The sequence below is a fragment of the Somniosus microcephalus genome, chromosome 5, assembly GCF_052327205.1.
Source record: "Somniosus microcephalus isolate GS21.2 chromosome 5, FLI_Smic_1.0, whole genome shotgun sequence".
Classification (NCBI taxonomy): domain Eukaryota; kingdom Metazoa; phylum Chordata; class Chondrichthyes; order Squaliformes; family Somniosidae; genus Somniosus; species Somniosus microcephalus.
Genome location: NC_140991.1, coordinates 24,841,999 through 24,859,847, shown reverse-complemented (window position 1 = coordinate 24,859,847; position 17,849 = coordinate 24,841,999). Strand labels below are relative to the sequence as shown.

The 17,849-nt window shown below is 49.0% G+C and overlaps 1 protein-coding gene across 3 annotated transcripts in view; it reads right to left on the bottom strand.

The window, feature by feature from the left end:
- obscnb (obscurin, cytoskeletal calmodulin and titin-interacting RhoGEF b) overlaps nucleotides 1–17,849 on the bottom strand; it is a 656,492-nt gene that overhangs the window by 386,546 nt on the left and 252,097 nt on the right. For all 3 annotated transcript variants that reach the window (XM_085987453.1, XM_085987451.1, XM_085987452.1), the window contains 5 exons: nucleotides 6,020–6,286; nucleotides 4,030–4,296; nucleotides 3,047–3,313; nucleotides 1,889–2,155; nucleotides 906–1,172 (listed from right to left, as the gene is read on the bottom strand). In XM_085987453.1, the coding sequence (XP_085843579.1) occupies nucleotides 906–1,172; nucleotides 1,889–2,155; nucleotides 3,047–3,313; nucleotides 4,030–4,296; nucleotides 6,020–6,286 (1,335 nt within the window). The remainder of the gene's footprint in view (nucleotides 1–905; nucleotides 1,173–1,888; nucleotides 2,156–3,046; nucleotides 3,314–4,029; nucleotides 4,297–6,019; nucleotides 6,287–17,849) is intronic.

The following is a 17,849-nucleotide window of genomic DNA, read 5'->3' as shown; positions in this document are numbered from 1 at the left end:
CCCCCCCCCGCGATTTCCCGAGGCTCTCCCCCCCCCCGCGATTTCCCGAGGCTCTCCCACCCCCCCCGCGATTTCCCGAGGCTCTCCCCCCCCCCCCCCACGATTTCCTGAGGCTCTCCCCCCCCACCCGTGATTTCCCGAGGCTCTCCCCCCCCCTATTAAATTGTTATTTAATTCCCTAACACATCATTAAAATATTTACCTTAGTTCCCTAACACACAAAGTGTGGGGGAAAAAATTGTGAAAAATCAAGATGGCGGCCACTCACCTCGGTTCAGAAGGATAAGGCCCGCTCACACACGCACCGATTGATCGACCGGTCAGGTCACCGAAGCGTAGGATTGGTCAATCGTCGAGTCACTCGACACTCAACTGTAGGAAGGAACCCGCCGTCCGATTGGTGGACCTCGACGTCACACGGTCGCTAATGAGATGCTAATAAGCGGAACGCTGAACGTTTTTGGGATACCGCGGGCGGGATTTTTATCCGGCCGAAACGTAAATACGCCTATGACCGGTCCGGAATCGCAAGCTTTCTTTTGAGGCGACGCGCGCATCGGTACGCTCTGTAACTTTCAAACGTATAGAGAACAGACAGACAGACAGACATCGGGACAGACAGAAGAGCCGCTTTATATATATAGATATACATTTCAAATTAATGTCACACTAATGGGTAAAATAAATATAGAATACTGACTATATAACTATGTTACAAGTTCCACCTACCAAAAAGTGCTGACTTTCATAATAATATGTGGAGCTATTTTGGAATGAAACAAAAATTAAAATATCATTTGAACACGGAAGCCATATCGAAAACAATTAAAGATAAAGCGGTGGATGAAATCTTAAGAGAAGATGGACAACAAACTATTTGATAAGAGTATTGGTTGTTGTCCTACCCTTCACTTTTAGCAAGCCCATTGTCTGCTGATCCCCTGAATCGCAGGTATATTCTCCAGCATCTTCGACTTTTAGGCTATGAATAAGCAACTCAACACAGGAACCCTTTTGCTTCATTTCATGCTTCTCGCTTGGATGAAGTACCACAGATCCCTTCCTCCATTCCACTGGGGCATCTGGTTTTGTGATCTCACAGTTCAGAATGGCAGTACCATCCTCTTCAGCTTCCTTGTTCTGAAGCTCTTGTTTGAAAAGCACAGGAAGGGCTAAGGGAGACAGTAATTTAGTTCATGATGATGTACTTCAGTTAGGATTCAAAGCTGATTTCTGAACATCCACAAAATTTGAAACAAGTTTGATGTGAGGAAGCTATTCACTATCAGGGTTCTGCTATCATTCCTCAACAGCCTGAGCTTGCTATCATGGTTGTTATTGGCATTAGAACAGATGGATTGCATTACTCCATGCTGTTAAACTTCTTGCATGTTAATTTATGCCAGCCGAAACTGAAGAACGTGAACATATTCAATAACAGTTGATGTATGTCATAAAATCATATACAATAACCATGTCTAACAAGACAAGTAGTCTCCTACACATTCTCACTTTAGTCTCTATCGACTGCACCACAAGTAGACACTTGCCATTTCTATGTAATCCCAGACTTTCCTGTAAAGCTTCACTAAATGTTCAATGCAGTTCAGAATATTTTTAACCAATGTATATACTAATAATACATATACTAATATATATTTCAAACTAATGGGTAAAAAGAACACTAACTATAAAACTATGTTGTAATTTCCACCTCCCAAAAAGTGCTGACTTTCATAAAATGTGGAGGTATTTTGATGTCAAACAAAAAATATATAATTTGAAGAAGAAATCCATATCGACAACAATTATGGATAAAGTGTTGAATAAAATCTTATGAGAAGATGGACAATAAATTAATCATCAAGAGTAACGATTGTTGTCCTACCCTTCACTTTTAGGAAGGCCATTGTCTGCTGATCCCCTGAATCGCAGGTATATTCTCCAGCATCTTCAACTGTTAGGCTATGAATAAGCAACTCAACACAGGAACCCTTTTGCTTCATTTCATGCTTCTCGCTTGGATGAAGTACCACAGATCCCTTCCTCCATTCCACTGGGGCATCTGGTTTTGTGATCTCACAGTTCAGAATGGCAGTACCATCCTCTTCAGCTTCCTTGTTCTGAAGCTCTTGTTTGAAAAGCACAGGAAGGGCTAAGGGAGACAGTAATTTAGTTCATGATGATGTACTTCAGTTAAGATTCAAAAATGATTTCTGAACACCCACAACATTTCAAAGAAGCTCACTAAAAAAAACAATGTTAGGAGAAAGCTATTCACCATCAGTGTTCTGCCACCATTCCTCAAAACTCTGAACTTGCACTTATGGTTGTTGTTGTCGTCCCTAGAACCGCTGAATTAGATTACTCCTGGATGCTAACTGACAAATTGCTACTTTCTTGTGAGTTGATCATTTTTGTCAGCCTGAACTGAAGAACGTCACAATTTGCAATAACAGTTTGCATACGTCACAAAATCATAACTGGTGTAAGGGAGTCAAGGGCTATGAGGAGGGGGCAAGGAAGTGGAGTTGAGGCCAAGATCAGATCAACCATGATCTTATTGAATGGCGGAGCAGGCTCGAGGGGCCAAATGACCTACTCCTGCTCCTACATCTTATGTTCTTATGTACGGTAACTACATCTAACAACACAACTGGTGTCCTATCCATTCTTAATTTAGTTCCTAATGAGTGCATCACAAGGATTTCTTTATAATTCCAAATTTCTCTGCATAACTTTGTAAAAACTTCAATGCAGTGCAGAATATTTTTTCCAATTTATATACTAATATATTTCAAATTAATGTCACACTAATGCGTAAAGTAAATATAGAACACTGACTATATAACTGTGTTGCAAGTTCCACCTACCAAAAAGTGCTGACTTTCATAATATGTGGAGCTATTTTCGAATGAAACAAAAATTAAACTATCATTTGAACACGGAAGCCATATCGACAACAATTAAAGATAAAGTGGTGGATGAAATCTTAAGAGAAGATGGACAACAAACTATTCGATAAGAGTAACGATTGTTGTCCTACCTTTCACTTTTAGCAAGCCCATTGTCTGCTGATCCCCTGAATCGCAGGTATATTCTCCAGCATCTTCGACTTTTAGGCTATGAATAAGCAACTCAACACAGGATCCCTTTTGCTTCATTTCATGCTTCTCGCTTGGATGAAGTACCACAGATCCCTTCCTCCATTCCACTGGGGCATCTGGTTTTGTGATCTCACAGTTCAGAATGGCAGTACCATCCTCTTCAGCTTCCTTGTTCTGAAGCTCTTGTTTGAAAAGCACAGGAAGGGCTAAGGGAGACAGTAATTTAGTTCATGATGATGTACTTCAGTTAGGATTCAAAGCTGATTGCTGAACATCCACAAAACTTGAAACAAGTTTGATGTGAGGAAGCTATTCACTATCAGGGTTCTGCTATCATTCCTCAACAGCCTGAGCTTGCTATCATGGTTGTTATTGGCATTAGAACAGATGGATTGCATTACTCCATGCTGTTAAACTTCTTGCATGTTAATTTATGCCAGCCGAAACTGAAGAACGTGAACATGTTCAATAACAGTTGATGTATGTCATAAAATCATATACAATAACCATGTCTAACAAGACAAGTAGTCTCCTACACATTCTCATTTTAGTCTCTATCGACTGCACCACAAGCAGACACTTGCCATTTCTATGTAATCCCAGACTTTCCTGTAAAGCTTCACTAAATGTTCAATGCAGTTCAGAATATTTTTAACCAATGTATATACTAATAATACATATACTAATATATATTTCAAACTAATGGGTAAAAAGAACACTAACTATAAAACTATGTTGTAATTTCCACCTCCCAAAAAGTGCTGACTTTCATAAAATGTGGAGGTATTTTGATGTCAAACAAAAAATATATAATTTGAAGAAGAAATCCATATCGACAACAATTATGGATAAAGTGTTGAATAAAATCTTATGAGAAGATGGACAATAAATTAATCATCAAGAGTAATGATTGTTTTCCTACCCTTCACTTTTAGGAAGGCCATTGTCTGCTGATCCCCTGAATCACAGGTATATTCTCCAGCATCTTCAACTGTTAGGCTATGAATAAGCAACTCAACACAGGAACCCTTTTGCTTCATTTCATGCTTCTCGCTTGGATGAAGTACCACAGATCCCTTCCTCCATTCCACTGGGGCATCTGGTTTTGTGATCTCACAGTTCAGAATGACAGTAACATCCTCTTCAGCTTCCTTGTTCTGAAGCACTTGTTTGAAAAGCACAGGAAGGGCTAAGGGAGACAGTAATTTAGTTCATGATGATGTACTTCAGTTATGGTTCAAAACTGATTTCTGACCACCCACAAAACCTCAAACAAGCTCACTAACAGAAAACAATATTTAATTTCAGGGTTCTGCTAATATTCCTGAACAGCCTGAACGTTGCTCTCATGGTTGCTGTAGTCCTTAGAACTGCTGGATTGGATTACTACTTGCTGTTAACTTACAAACTGCATTACGTTTTGTAACCTCACAGAGCAGAGTAATGGTACTAGTTTCTTTAGCTTCTCTAATTTGAAGCTCTTGTTTGAAAAGCAGAGCCAGGGCTGAGGGAAACAGTATTTTAATTCATGATGTGTCGTAATCAGCATGGATACCCTACTGTGACCTCTGAGAATTTAACTCCATTCAGCTTCACTGAAACAATAATGCATTCTAATAGTTAAGAGTATCATTCAGTTCTGCTTAAACAGCAGCCTAAAGTACTTAACCATACTACACTGGCAATGATGTGATGCTACTATCATCTTTATTCTCTTTCATCAGTGATATGCAGCTTCTGTTACACTCTCTGCTCACTGTGTAGCAGCAAGATGTCTTAATATTTCTTCGGTTCAATTATTGCCTTGCAATTTGCAATACACATCTGTTTCCTTATATTTAGACGCATTGCAGAATCTCAAAATTTAAATAGGGCAATCCAAATGTGATATTACAATTATGTGCGACATAATCTTATTTTATAAAGACAATCAGAGTCGATAATAACATTATAGGGTTGATTCTAACTTGGGGGGGGGGGGGGTGTGTTCGGGACAGGCATAGCAGGGCTGGCAGGAGTCCTCCACGGACTCAAAACGTATGAGGCCCGAGTTCTTTCATTTTTTTTTAATTGTCTGCACTGTCTCCCTTTCAAAGCCATAAGAGCCGGCAGGCTTGAGCGAGAAAGCAGGTGGAAGGCCGAGGCCACCAGGACCCAAGGAAACAGACCCCTGCATAAGATTAGTGCTGGGGGGGCAGTGGGGGGTGTCCTCCAAAGAACTGCTGGTAGTGAGAGAGGGAGGGAAGGCCGGGGCTAGAGAGGCCCATGGATTCCTGTTCCTCCTGGCCCACAAGGAATCCTCAGAATTAAAAAAAAACTTACCTTGGTCTGTGCAGGATAGTCTGCTGTATCCCACCAAGTTTCTCTGGCGGGTTTGGTGCCGTGCGGGCCTCCTGTTAGTTCAAGTTAAAATGGAGTCATGGATTTTCCATGTAATGGAAGTTCCATGCCCGATCTGAGGAAACACCCGCACCCTCTTAACCCCTGCCACATCTCTCCCGCGAGCAGGATAAAAATCGACCCATAAGTTTTGCATAGTTTATCACAATCACTATGATTTTTTATCAAAGTATGACGTTAAGATTTGTAGAGATATTGGTGCTAATTTTTACCTAGCTCCCCAGGCAGTCAGATCGGCCACCCGTTTTACACCTCACCCAATTTTATTTTCCATTGAATTCCATTTCATTTCCAGTCATTGGAAAGGAAAATTGGGTGGGGTGTATAACGGGCGCCATGCCAAAGTTGAACTTCGCCATCATGAACTCTCAAAATCCATAGTTTATGGATAATAAAAGTAATGCTGTGGTCTTGCTAACAAAAGGTTAGCAAAAGTGGTCAGCGACATTAAAAACCTCAAATGATGAAAATTCTCTAATTGAATTACAAATGTCTAATGAGTGTTGTCCTACCCTTCACTTTTAAGGAGGCAGTGGTTTGTTGATCTCCAGAATCACAGGTATATTCTCCAGAATCTTCTAATTTTAGGCTGTGAATAAGCAACTCAACACAGGGACCTTTTTGCTTCATTTCATGCTTGTCACTTGGGTGAAGCAGCACAGACCCCTTTCTCCATTTGACTGGGGCATCCGGCTTGGTGACCTCACAGTTCAGAGTGACAGTTCCGTCCTCTTCAACTTCCTGATTGTGAAGTTCTTTTTTGAAAAGTGCAGGCAAGGCTGAGGGAGACAGTAGCGTGCGATGGTTTAGTTTAATTAACATCAAAAATAACAGTAATTATGAGTCTCTTAATACCCTGCCAAAATTCAAAACCATTCTGCTGAATATAATACAATATTCATCATTAATATAAATACATGCATATAAGCTCAAACAGGATGCAAAGAGAATACATTTGAATTTTACTTTTAAAAATAATTTCCTTACTACAGGAAACTTTCGATTTACCGGCACCTAAATAACCGGAAATCTCGGTTAACCGGCAAAATTCAGGAGTAGGTTCAGGTAACTTTTATTACTTGCCTTCCTCCATGTGTTGCTGTGCAAGGGTGTGGCTGCAGCTGTTGCTAAGCTACAGAGACGATTGCAACTTGTGGCCATTGTTCTGAACCTAGCAACAGGTTTGTTGTTTTATACGGAGCTCTCAGCTCCGTATCTTTTACTATAGCTTTCGGTTATCCGGAATTTTTGATGAACCGGCACCACATCGGTCCCATCCGTGCCGGATAAAAAAAAGTTTCCTGTATTTGTAATTTAAGCCTTTTACATGATCACAAACAGCTCCTATCTAAATTATTTGTAATCAGCAAACTCTCCCAGCTTGTTGATATAAATGTATTTTCATCGAAAGATATGCAGGTCAGGCTACTTGACAGGTGCTCTATGCTCATCCACTTGCACACCATAACGGCAGGCCGAGGTGAACTCACCTCGCTTTTGCAAATTTTAAATCCACAGAGGCTAATTTCCCAAAGGAAGCTGGGCCGCAGATCCAATGAGACCATCAAGATACGTCTAACTAACTAGACTGTTGGATGCTTCCTTGGACGCACCCTAAATCACAATATGTCATGCTTTTGGTAGCAGTGCATGAAAGAAGGCATGTTATAGTGATCAACAACCAGCATTCCCTGATGGGCCACTGTAGGAGAAATTCCCTAAGAAATGCCTTAAATGTGTTCTCAAAATGTAGTCAGTAGTCAAACTGAACGTTAGGAAAGAAAGGATGAATGATCATTTAACCTTGAAGGCTTATGTAAACAAAACATTCCTTGCCAGGGACAGAAGAATTTCTTGCCAGGGACAGAAGAAGACTTCAAGACCATAGGCTAGGAGATGGTTTGGTAAAGAGGCCATAAATATGACCTGTCCTTTGTTCGCAAACACCTGAAACTAGGGAGTGAATGAATCACCTAGCATGTTGAGGTACTGATGATTCACTGATTTGTAGGTCATCAAGGAAACCAACATGGTTCTGAGGTGATTGACACCAGAACAGTTGAACTCTTCTAACGCATGTGTCACTCAGATTGTTCAATAAAATTGAGGAGGTTTCTTTGGACATTAAGGATATAGGATAATATTTTTGATACTAAAGTCAGTCTCAATTCTTAGTCTTCAGCTCTGGTTCTTTTATTGGTACGTTCGCTAGTATATGTAGAAGGGAGTTTCTGAATAGTCAAATAGTGCATCTCGGACAGAGAGAGAAAAGGTTGCGAACGGTTTTCGCAGAAGTTACTGAACATGGAAACGAACGCCGTTGCTTTGAAGCTACCACAGTTCTGGGAGTAACAGCCAGCCGCGTGGTTCATCCAGGCTGAAGCCCAGTTCGCAATCAGGAACATCGTTGCGGATCAGACCCGTTACTATTACGTGGTCTCCGCCCTCAGTAGCGCCACAGCCTCGCGGATCGTCAGCCTGCTTGGTAATCCACCAGAAGATTGCAAGTATGAAACGATAAAGGCGCGGTTGTTACAGGTCTTCGGGCTCACGAAGTCGGAGCGCGCCCGCCGGCTGCTCGCTATGCCCGGCCTCGGGGACTCCAAGCCGTCCGAGCTCATGAGCCAAATGCTCACGCTCCTGGGCTCTGAACCGGAATGCTTCCTCTTCAGGGAGCTATTCCTCAGCCAGCTACCGGAGCAAGTCCAGGCTGCCCTAGCCAGGTCGGAAGTCACAGACTGCGCAGAGCTGGCTGCCGAAGCGGACAAGATCTTCGCGGTGACACAGCAGTACTGCGCTGCCACGAAGCGCCCATCCCCCACAGACGCTGCGGGGTTGTGCTTCTACCATGCCCGTTTTGGCGCTAAAGCACGATGCTGCCGCCCTCCCTGCAGCTTTTTGCTAAAAAAAAAAACAGCAGCAACCCTGTCGAAAGAGGACCGGTTATAACGAGCGATGGCAATCGGTAATTCGGGTAAACTCCTCTTCATCACGGACTCCTTATCTGGTCGGCGTTTCCTCTGCGACACCAGGGCGCAGTGTAGCATCCTACCCGCGTCAAATCTTGATCTACAAGCCGGGGGCGCGGCCCCTCCCTCGAGGCGGCTAATGGCGGGGCCATTCGGACCTTCGGAAGACGGCGGGTCCAGGTGTGCTTCGGCGGCCAGCGGTTTTACTGGGATTTCATCACGGCCAAAGTCTCTCAAGCCATCCTCAGGGCGGATTTTTTGTGTGCCAACAGCCTCCTGGTGGATGTACGGCACCGCCAGTTGATCAATGCGGCCACTTTTCACTCCAACCCGTGCCACCGCGGTAACGCCGTGTCGCACACTGTCTCCTGTGCGCTCCCACCTCCGGATGACTTCACTCGCCTCCTCAGAGATTTCCCAGACCTGACCAGGCCCACTTTCTCTTCCACGGCCACGAAACATGGTGTCGAACATCACATCACCACTACTGGCTCCCCAGTCTACGCATGGGCCCGGCGCCTCGAACCTGGCAAGCTCGCGGCTGTGAAAGCGGAGTTCGACATGATGGAGCGGCTAGGGATTATTCGCCGGTCGAATAGTCCCTGGTCTTCGTCTCTCCACATTGTTCCGAAACCTGGCGGCGGATGGCGGCCTTGCGGCGACTACCGACGCCTGAACGACGGCACTACTCCTGATCGGTACCCGATCCCTCATATTCAGGATTTCTCTGCCCATTTGGTGGGAAATACAATTTTTTCAAAAGTCGACCTTGTCCGTGGTTACCACCAGGTCCCCGTACACCAGCAAGACCTCCCGAAAACTGCAGTCATCACCCCATTCGGCCTGTTTGAATTTCTGCGGATGCCGTTTGGATTGAAGAACGCTGCACAGGCTTTCCAGCGCTTGATGGACTCCGTGCTTCGGGACCTCAAGTTTCTGTTCGTCTACCTCGACGACATCCTCATCGCCAGCCCTAATAAAGAGGAGCACATCTGCCATTTGCGCACCCTCTTTAGACACCTCAGTCAACACGGCTTGATCATCAACCCGGCCAAGTGCCAGTTCGGCCTGCAGCAGATTGATTTCTTAGGCCATCGCATCACATCGGACGGCGCAATTCCCCTGCAAACGAAGGTGGAGGCAGTTACTTCGTTCCCGCGCCCGCAGACCGTCAGGGCCCTGCAGGAGTTCCTCAGGGTGGTAAATTTTTTATCACCGGTTTGTCCCTAATGCAGCTCTGCTCATGCAGCCCCTGTACGAGGCCCTCAAGTGCAAGTCCGGCAAGGATCCGATTAGCTGGACGGTCGACATGGACTGGGTGTTCGTCGACACAAAAGGCGCCTTAGCCAACGCAACCATGCTGGCGCTCCCGCTGCCAGGTGCCACCATCACCCTTACCACAGACGCGTCGGACTACGCCATCGGCGCAGTGCAGGAACAGTGGGTGCATGGGACGTGGCAACCGCTGGCATTTTTCAGCCGTCAACTACGGTGAAACGAACGGAAGTACAGCACGTTCGACCGGGAGTTGCTGGCCCTCCGCCATTTCCGGTTCTTGCTAGAGGGACGTCCGTTCACGGCCTTTGTGGACCATAAGCCACTAACGTTCGCTATGGCCAAGACCGCCGAACCGTGGTCAGCTCGGCAGCAACGTCAGTTGACGTTTATCTCAGAATTCACCACTGACATTCAGCATGTGTCCGGCAAAGACAACCTGGTGGCGGATTGCCTCTCCCGCGCGACCATTCATGCAGTCCAGCTCGGCATCGACTATGCCCTCATGGCTGCGGATCAAGCCTCGGATCCGGAAGTCCAATCTTACAGAACCAACCCCTCTAGCCTCCAAGCGGCCGACGTCAAATTCCACACCGCGGGCACTACGCTACTCTGCGACGTCTCTGTAGGAGATCCTCGCCTATCGTGCCAGTCGCCTGGCGCCGAAAAGTTTTTGACGCCATACACGGGTTGTCGCACCCTGGCATGAAGGCCTTGCAACGGCTGATGTCGTCCAAATTCGTGTGGCGGGGCATGCACATGGATGTTCGCGACTGGGCCAACACCTGCGTGGTCTGCCAAAAGGCCAAGGTGCAGCGTCACGTCAAGGCTCCATTGGCCACTTTCGCTGTTCCAGAACGTAGGTTTGATCATGTGCATGTGGACCTGGTGGGGCCACTTCCGCCTTTGCACGGGTTTACTCATCTTCTTACAATGGTGGACCGCACCACTCGATGGCCGGAGGTGGTTCCTTTGTCATCCACCACTTCCGCAGACGTCGCCAGGGCATTCATCTCCTCTTGGGTCGCCCGTTTCGGGGTACCGGCGGACATCTCGTCTGATCGTGGGCCACAGTTTTCTTCTGAACTCTGGAACGCTGTGGCTCAGGGGCTCGGCGTCAAGCTACATCGCACCACTGCCTACCATCCACAGGCGAATGACCTGTGCGAACGATTCCACAGGTCGCTCAAAGCCGTACTGCGAGCCAGCCTTCAAGGCGCGGGCTGGGTGGACAGGCTTCCATGGGTCCTTTTGGGTCTTCGTACGGCGCCTAAAGAAGATCTTCAATCATTCTTGGCGGAGCTCGTATATGGCCAGCCGCTACGTGTACCAGGAGATTTCCTTCTGACTCCAACAGAGCCATGGTCCGCATCCCATCAGCTCATCAGCCATCAGGAGGCGGCCAGAAGTTTCGCTCCAGTGCCTACGTCACATCACGGCTTGCAGAGCTCCCACGTCCCAGCTGAGCTGAAGACGCGCATCGGGATCTGCTCAAACCCCCTTACACTGGTCCTTTCTGCGTGATAGAGCCGGGAGACAAAACATTTTCGGTCGATATCGGCGGTAAACCGGACCACATTTCGGTTGACCGGTTGAAGCCGGCTCACTTGGACCTTGACCGCCCAGTCGAGATCGCACAACCGCCGAAACGTGGCCGACCGCCCACAGTCGCCGTGCCAGATCAAACGCAACCACCCGCCAGCTCGCCCGCCGTCCTTCAGCTTCCACTTCAAGGCTACAGAAGTCGATCTGACAGGCTTGTCAGGCCTCCTCGCCATTTTACTTTTACTATTAAAGACAATTCTGGGGGGGGCACATGTGGCGGAGCCACTAAGGGACTCTGATCAGTTGTATATAATTCCCTTTAATAATATGTTAGCTACAGCCTGAGTCTGTATCTTTGTTTTCACTGTTTACATGTACAGAGCGCAATCACTTTAATAGCATGGGTAAACGCGATGACGTCACGCCGTTCATCACGTGATCCCCCACCGGTGGGAAAAACGTGATGACGTTAGGATGTCAGCCACGGGACCGCCCAAGCAGTCCTCGTGAAGCCTCCGAACTGACTAGACCTATATTCGATGTTCTCCTGTAGTTATCCGCTAAACTCTGTTAGTTTTCATTAAACCTCGTTTATTTGATCGTCTGAGTGGACCTCAGTCTTTTGGATAGGAACTAGACATTCCTACCACAGAACTTAATTGTATGACTGCACCAGCCAGATATAAGTATGTCACTTAGATATTCAAGTTTCAAGGGAGATGAGATTTAGGACAGCTAGTCCAGTTACAGCTACGAGCACAGAAGGTGAATTTACCCAAGAGGAACAGTCACACTTCTACAGATGGAGGTTCATCACTTTGACGTCTCAGAAGGCTAACACATCATCCCAGAAGAAGGCGAGGCAATCAGTTCATCCAGGCCATCTCATAGGATGAAGTTGTATATATTCTATAAACATTGCTAACTCCAAGCATATAGGCCTAGAAATTCAGTGTAGCCACGTTTGGGGCGCTACAGCATGGCGTTCGCTAACTTTTGTGCCCGGCGCAACTTCGCGCCACCTTCGCCGATATTCAGTTGCATCACCCCAAGAGGTTGCTGCTGCGCTAAAGCAGGCGATGCACGACTATCATTAGGCGCTAAGCCGGCGATCCGGGGCGCAAACACCGAAGGCAGGCGCAGCGCAGGTGCGGCGAGTTGCTCATTGAGGGCAGACAGTCAGGCGCTGGTCAGCACTTAAAGGGGGAGGGTGGAATTGTTTGGCTGCCACGCCCTGCACACTGCAGCCCTAAGGCAAGGCCTGAACACTGCTTCTGGAACTGCTCCACGCCCAGGAGAATGGAGAAGGCCAGGGAGAGAGCGCAGCGCTTCGGCAAGGGTGACCTGAGGCTGCTGGTTGGCGCAGTGGACCGCAGGTGCCATATCCTCTTCCCTGAGGGTGGCAGGAGGCCGCTGCCCTCGAATATCGGAAAGCATGGAGGGATGTGGCAAACAGGGTCACGTCCAACAGCGTGGTTGGCAGGACACCAACCCAATGCCGGAAAAAATTCAACGACCTCACTCGGGTTGTCAGGGTGAGTACCCTTTCCAGTATCCTCCTCATCCCTGCATGTGCACCTCACTTTATGGCCAAAGGGGCCTGAAAGCCCTATTGGCCAGCCCTCATCCAGCAGCTATGGGACTGTCATGAAAAGCACTTGCACATTCAGGACTTTACACACTGTCAGGGCTAATCGACCATGGGAGGCAGTGCGGGCAAGATCAGGGCTTGACACTGTCAGGGCTAATCGACGATGGGAGGCAGTGCGGGCAAGATCAGGGCTTGACACTGTCAGGGCTAATCGACCATGGGAGGCAGTGCGGGCAAGATCAGGGCTTGACACTGTACTTAGAGGCTGTCCTTTCTCTTGCAGGCCAAGCAGGCGCATAACAGAAGACAGCAGCGACAGACCGGGGGAGGCCATCCTGACCTGAAACAGCTGAGCGACCTCGAGCAGCAAGTGGAGCGGATCATGGCAGGCCGGCTGAGTGGCCCCGTCGCCACTGGAGATGCTGACCCTGTTCTGGGCACCAATGGTAAGGTCATCACCTTTTTGACCTCTCTCCACTTGCGCCTCACACCAGCATCCTTTGCCACTATCGAACCAATGCAGTGCACAGCAGCACTCATGCCTCCCTCGCTGCTGCCCTGTCCTCACTCTAAAGCAACTCTTGTGCCTCCCTGCTTTCAGATGGTGACTCACCAGGTGAGGAGGCGGCCCCTCAAGCTGGCACTATGTCCGAGTCAGACATAGAGGAGGAGGAAGAGGAAGCCAGCCCATCAGGGACACCCTCAGCCAAGGCAGCCCATGGCCATGATGGTGACACGTCTTCCCTGGAGGGGAGCAGGGGGGAAAGGTCGGAGGATAGTGAAGCTCCGGGGACCAGCGGGCTGCAGCAACGCGGGAGGGGTGGGGAAGCTCGGCGGCCTTCTCCCCGGAGGGTGAGTGCGGCCTCCAGTCCTGCTACAGTGAGCGCAGAGGAGGTGCGGCTCCTAGCGGAAATGGGCGCCCAGGCTGAGCGCAGGCACACTGAGCTCATTGCTGCAGTGGCAAGGATGCCTGACTCCATAGAGTCACTGGCAAGGAGTGTGCAGGAATTCGGGGCAGCACAGGCCAGGAGTCTGCAGGACGTCGCGGCAGCACAGGCCAGGAGTCTGCAACAATTCAGTGCAGCACAGGCCAGGAGTCTGCAGGACGTCGCGGCAGCACAGGCTAGGAGTCAGCAGGACTTCGCTGCATCACAGGCGGCTTCTAGCCAAGTGCTCAGTCGTGCCGTGCATTCACTGGCTGCTGTCATGCAGACACAGACCAGGGCCACACGGGCACTAACTGCTGCCACACTCGCTGGATCGACCAGGCATCGCCGGGGCACTCGCCGTGCCGCAGCAGCCCTGCAGTCTGTGCCTCAGCAGATTGCTGCGCATGCTGCAGTGCTGGCCCGTGCGCGTGCCAATGTATCAGCCGACCAGGGAGTGCCTGTGATCTGTCAAGTTGACAGCATTCCTGCAGCCAACACGGTCACTCCTCCATTGCAGCGGCCACCAGCCGTTGGACAGACTGCTGCCGCCCAAGCAGAGTTGGAGCAGTCAGCAGCCGGCCCCCCTCCAGGCCCAGAGCTGGTCCAGGCCGACCCCCAAGGGCATCTGCCATCTCACCATCTGACCCTCAGCAGCCTTCCCCCAGCCTTGCTGCAGCCACTGGGGTCCCATTGAGGAGGAGCTGCAGGGCGGGTAGGGGTCAGTCACGGCAGCAAAACGGATCACCCTCGCAGGGGAAAAAGTACAAGGTGTGGCCAAATGTTTTGTTTTATTTATAAAGGCCGAGAATGCTGTATTTGTTTCACATTTAAAGGCCGAGACTGGTATATTTGTTTCATATATAAAGACCGAGACTGGTATATTTGTTTTATATTTAAATGCCGAGATTGGTATATTTGTTTTACTTATAAAGGCCGAGACTGGTGTATTTGTGTTTTTGGGGGGGGTTTCTCTCCATTAGTTTGTCATGTGGGAAGGGCACAGAGGTATCACAGTAAAAAAAATTCTTAAATCGCACTGTCCATGTTTTCTTTTGGAAGTCCTGGTTGCCCTGCTCGGCTGAGGGCTTGTGGAGTGGCTACATTCATCTTCTGCCATTGGCACAAGCCATTCCCTGAGGGGGCCTAGAACCGAGTTGCAATAAGCCGCCGACGGGCAGCCCTTGCACTTTCTGCCTCCCTCCCGTGCTGGTCCTCCTCCTCCTCCTCCTCTGGTGGTCCTCCAATGTCTGCCGGCAGTGGCTGAGTCCTGCGGATAGCCAGGTTGTGCAGCATGCAGCACACGACAACGAAATGGGAGACTCGCTCAGGCGAGTACTGTAGGGCTCCCCCGGAACGATCCAGACAGCGGAACCGTTGCTTCAGCACGCCGATTGTTTGCTCAATGATGTTCCTGGCTGCTCGATGGCTGTCATTGTATCCCTCTTCAGCAGGGGTGCTGGGCACACGGAGCGGGGTCATCAGCCAGGTGCACAAAGGATAGCCTTTGTCCCCGAGAAGCCATCCTCATGGGTGAGGCTGGGCCGCGAACATGTCTGCCACAGAAGTCTGGCGCAGGATGAAGGCATTGTGGCTGCTGCCTGGAAAGCGGGCATTGACAGCTAGGATGAGCTGCCTGTGGTCACACACCAACTGCACGTTGAGCGAATGGTAGCCCTTCCGGTTGCGATAATCCTCGGCATTCTGTAGAGGTGCCCGCAAAGCCACATGCGTGCAGTCAATGGCGCCCTGGACCATGGGGAAGCCCGCTAATGCTGCAAAGCCCATTGCACGCTCTTGCTGCTTGTCCACGGTCATGGGGAAGGAGATGAACTGACGTCTCCTTCTGAAAAGGGCATTGGTCACCTGGCGGATGCAGCAATGTACCGTGAACTGGGAGATGTTGGAAATGTCCCCAGTAGCGGATTGGAAGGAGCCGGTGGCATAGAAGTTGAGAGCCACCGTCACCTTCACTGCCACTGACAGAGACATCCTGCTCCTCAGCTGTGGCTGCAGATCTCCGCGAAGCAGGTGGCAGATCTCAGTGACCACCGCCCTTCTGAATCGCAGCCTCCGAACACACTGCTCCTCAGACATGTTCAGATATGAGAACTGCTGGCGGTATACCCTGGGTGGGTAAGGCCTCCTTTGCCGACGCCTGTTGGCCCTTCTCCGTCTGGCCATGACTGGCACTCTCTCACGGCGTCTCCGAGCCCTTTGAATGCAATGGAGAAGCCCAACGTTTCCACCCATTGCAGCCCCCATTATATGTTTCCAATCAATGCTATGACACTGAAGTTAAAGACAAGTGCAAAGCTCTGGCCTGAAGCCACAAGTACCTGTGCGAGTGTTGAGCCAAACCAGAAAGCTCTCTACCTTTGTCTCTCTCCAAAGATCTGTCTCTCACAAAGAAGGAGTGGTGCAAAATGGCTGCCATTTATACTGCAGGAGGAGTCCCCTTTAATTAGCGCCCCCGCGCCCCGCAGCGACTGGGAACCGTTCCCCTCTACCAGTCGCTAGGGGCGCCAGGCGCACAATAGGCCGGCGCCACTGAATTTCCGGTTCGGGGCACACAAAGGGCGTTGCACCATGAAATGACATCAGGATCTGCGCGCGCAGTTGAGTGCGCGCAAAGGTTTTGCGCCGCCGCTAAATCTTAACTGAAGTTCGCGAGAGGCGCAGATCGCGCCGCACCCGGGCGCAAGCCGCTTAGCGCCCCACTTCTCCTCCTCCTGAGGCGCTAGCGGCTGGCGCAAACAACTGAATTTCTAGGCCATAGACTTTAATTTATTCAAAAGTTGGGTATCTAATGCACCTAAGCGAAATGCACTCGAAACTATGCATAGCTAAGTTCAAAGTTGTTCGGCATAGAATCATAGAATGGTTACAGCCCGGAAGGCGGCCATTCGAGCCTGTGCCAGCTCTCTGCAAGAGCACTTCAGCCAGTCCCACTCCCCCGCCCTTTCCCGTAGCCCTGCAAATTTTTTTCTTTCAGGTACTTATCCAACTCCCTTTTGAAAGCCGTGGTTGAGTCTGCCTACACCACCCTTTCAGGCAGTGCATTCCAGATCCTAACCACTCACTGAGTAAAATAGTTTTTTCTTATGTCACCTTTGGTTCTTTTGCCAATCACCTTAAATCTGTGTCCTCTGGTTCTCGGCCCCTCTGCCAATGGGAACAGTTTCTCTCTATCTACTCTGTCCAGACCCCTCATGATTTTAGGAATGCTCCTCTGGGGTTCACACTTATGTAGGATTACACTGTCTACAGCACAGAAACATCTGTTGAAATCTATCCTCTCTTGGCTCCCTTATGACTAATAGATTTTTAATCTACATTTACTAATCACTTAAGAGTGGATTTTGACTCCTGGACAGGAAGCCAGGGGAGCCAACGGCCTTCCCACACAAAAATCTCTGTGGGAGGCCTTGGCCAATTTTAACGGCCGGGGTTCATTTACATCCTACAGCTACCTGCCCAAAATGCACGTAAAGAGGTATCTGACAGGCTCTGAGCAAATCAAAATTGCAAGACCCATCGGCCACCTGCCAGCACTATGGTTAAGTCACGGTGCGGGGGTGGGGGTGGGGTGGAGGTGGGGAATCAAGGCCCTCCTGTCCCCAGTAAGGAAAGATTTCCTCCCCACCAGGTTTTACTGAACGGGGCTCCCTTAGTTGACCCCCTATGTTGTTAAAAAGCCATCAGATGTCATAGGACCCCTAATAGCATATATTAATGAGACTCCCACCTGAGCAAGGCAGGCACCTCTGCCATCTAAAAACAAAAGGGCACAATTAAGATGGCGGCTGGCGGGAATCGAGTGGTAACAGGGCATTAAGTCTTTGCAAAGCTATTGTTACTGTGCACCTGACCTGTTCCCACCCAGCGGGTGGGTTTTAAAATTCCCCTTTTGGTCTCTCTGCCTGTCAACTCTAGTTTAAATGAATCCCAACTGTTTTCATGTACTTACCCCAGTTTGATTACATTGTTTTAGACTTACAGGTAGGCTGCTGTGTTAGGAGGAATTAGGAGCAGA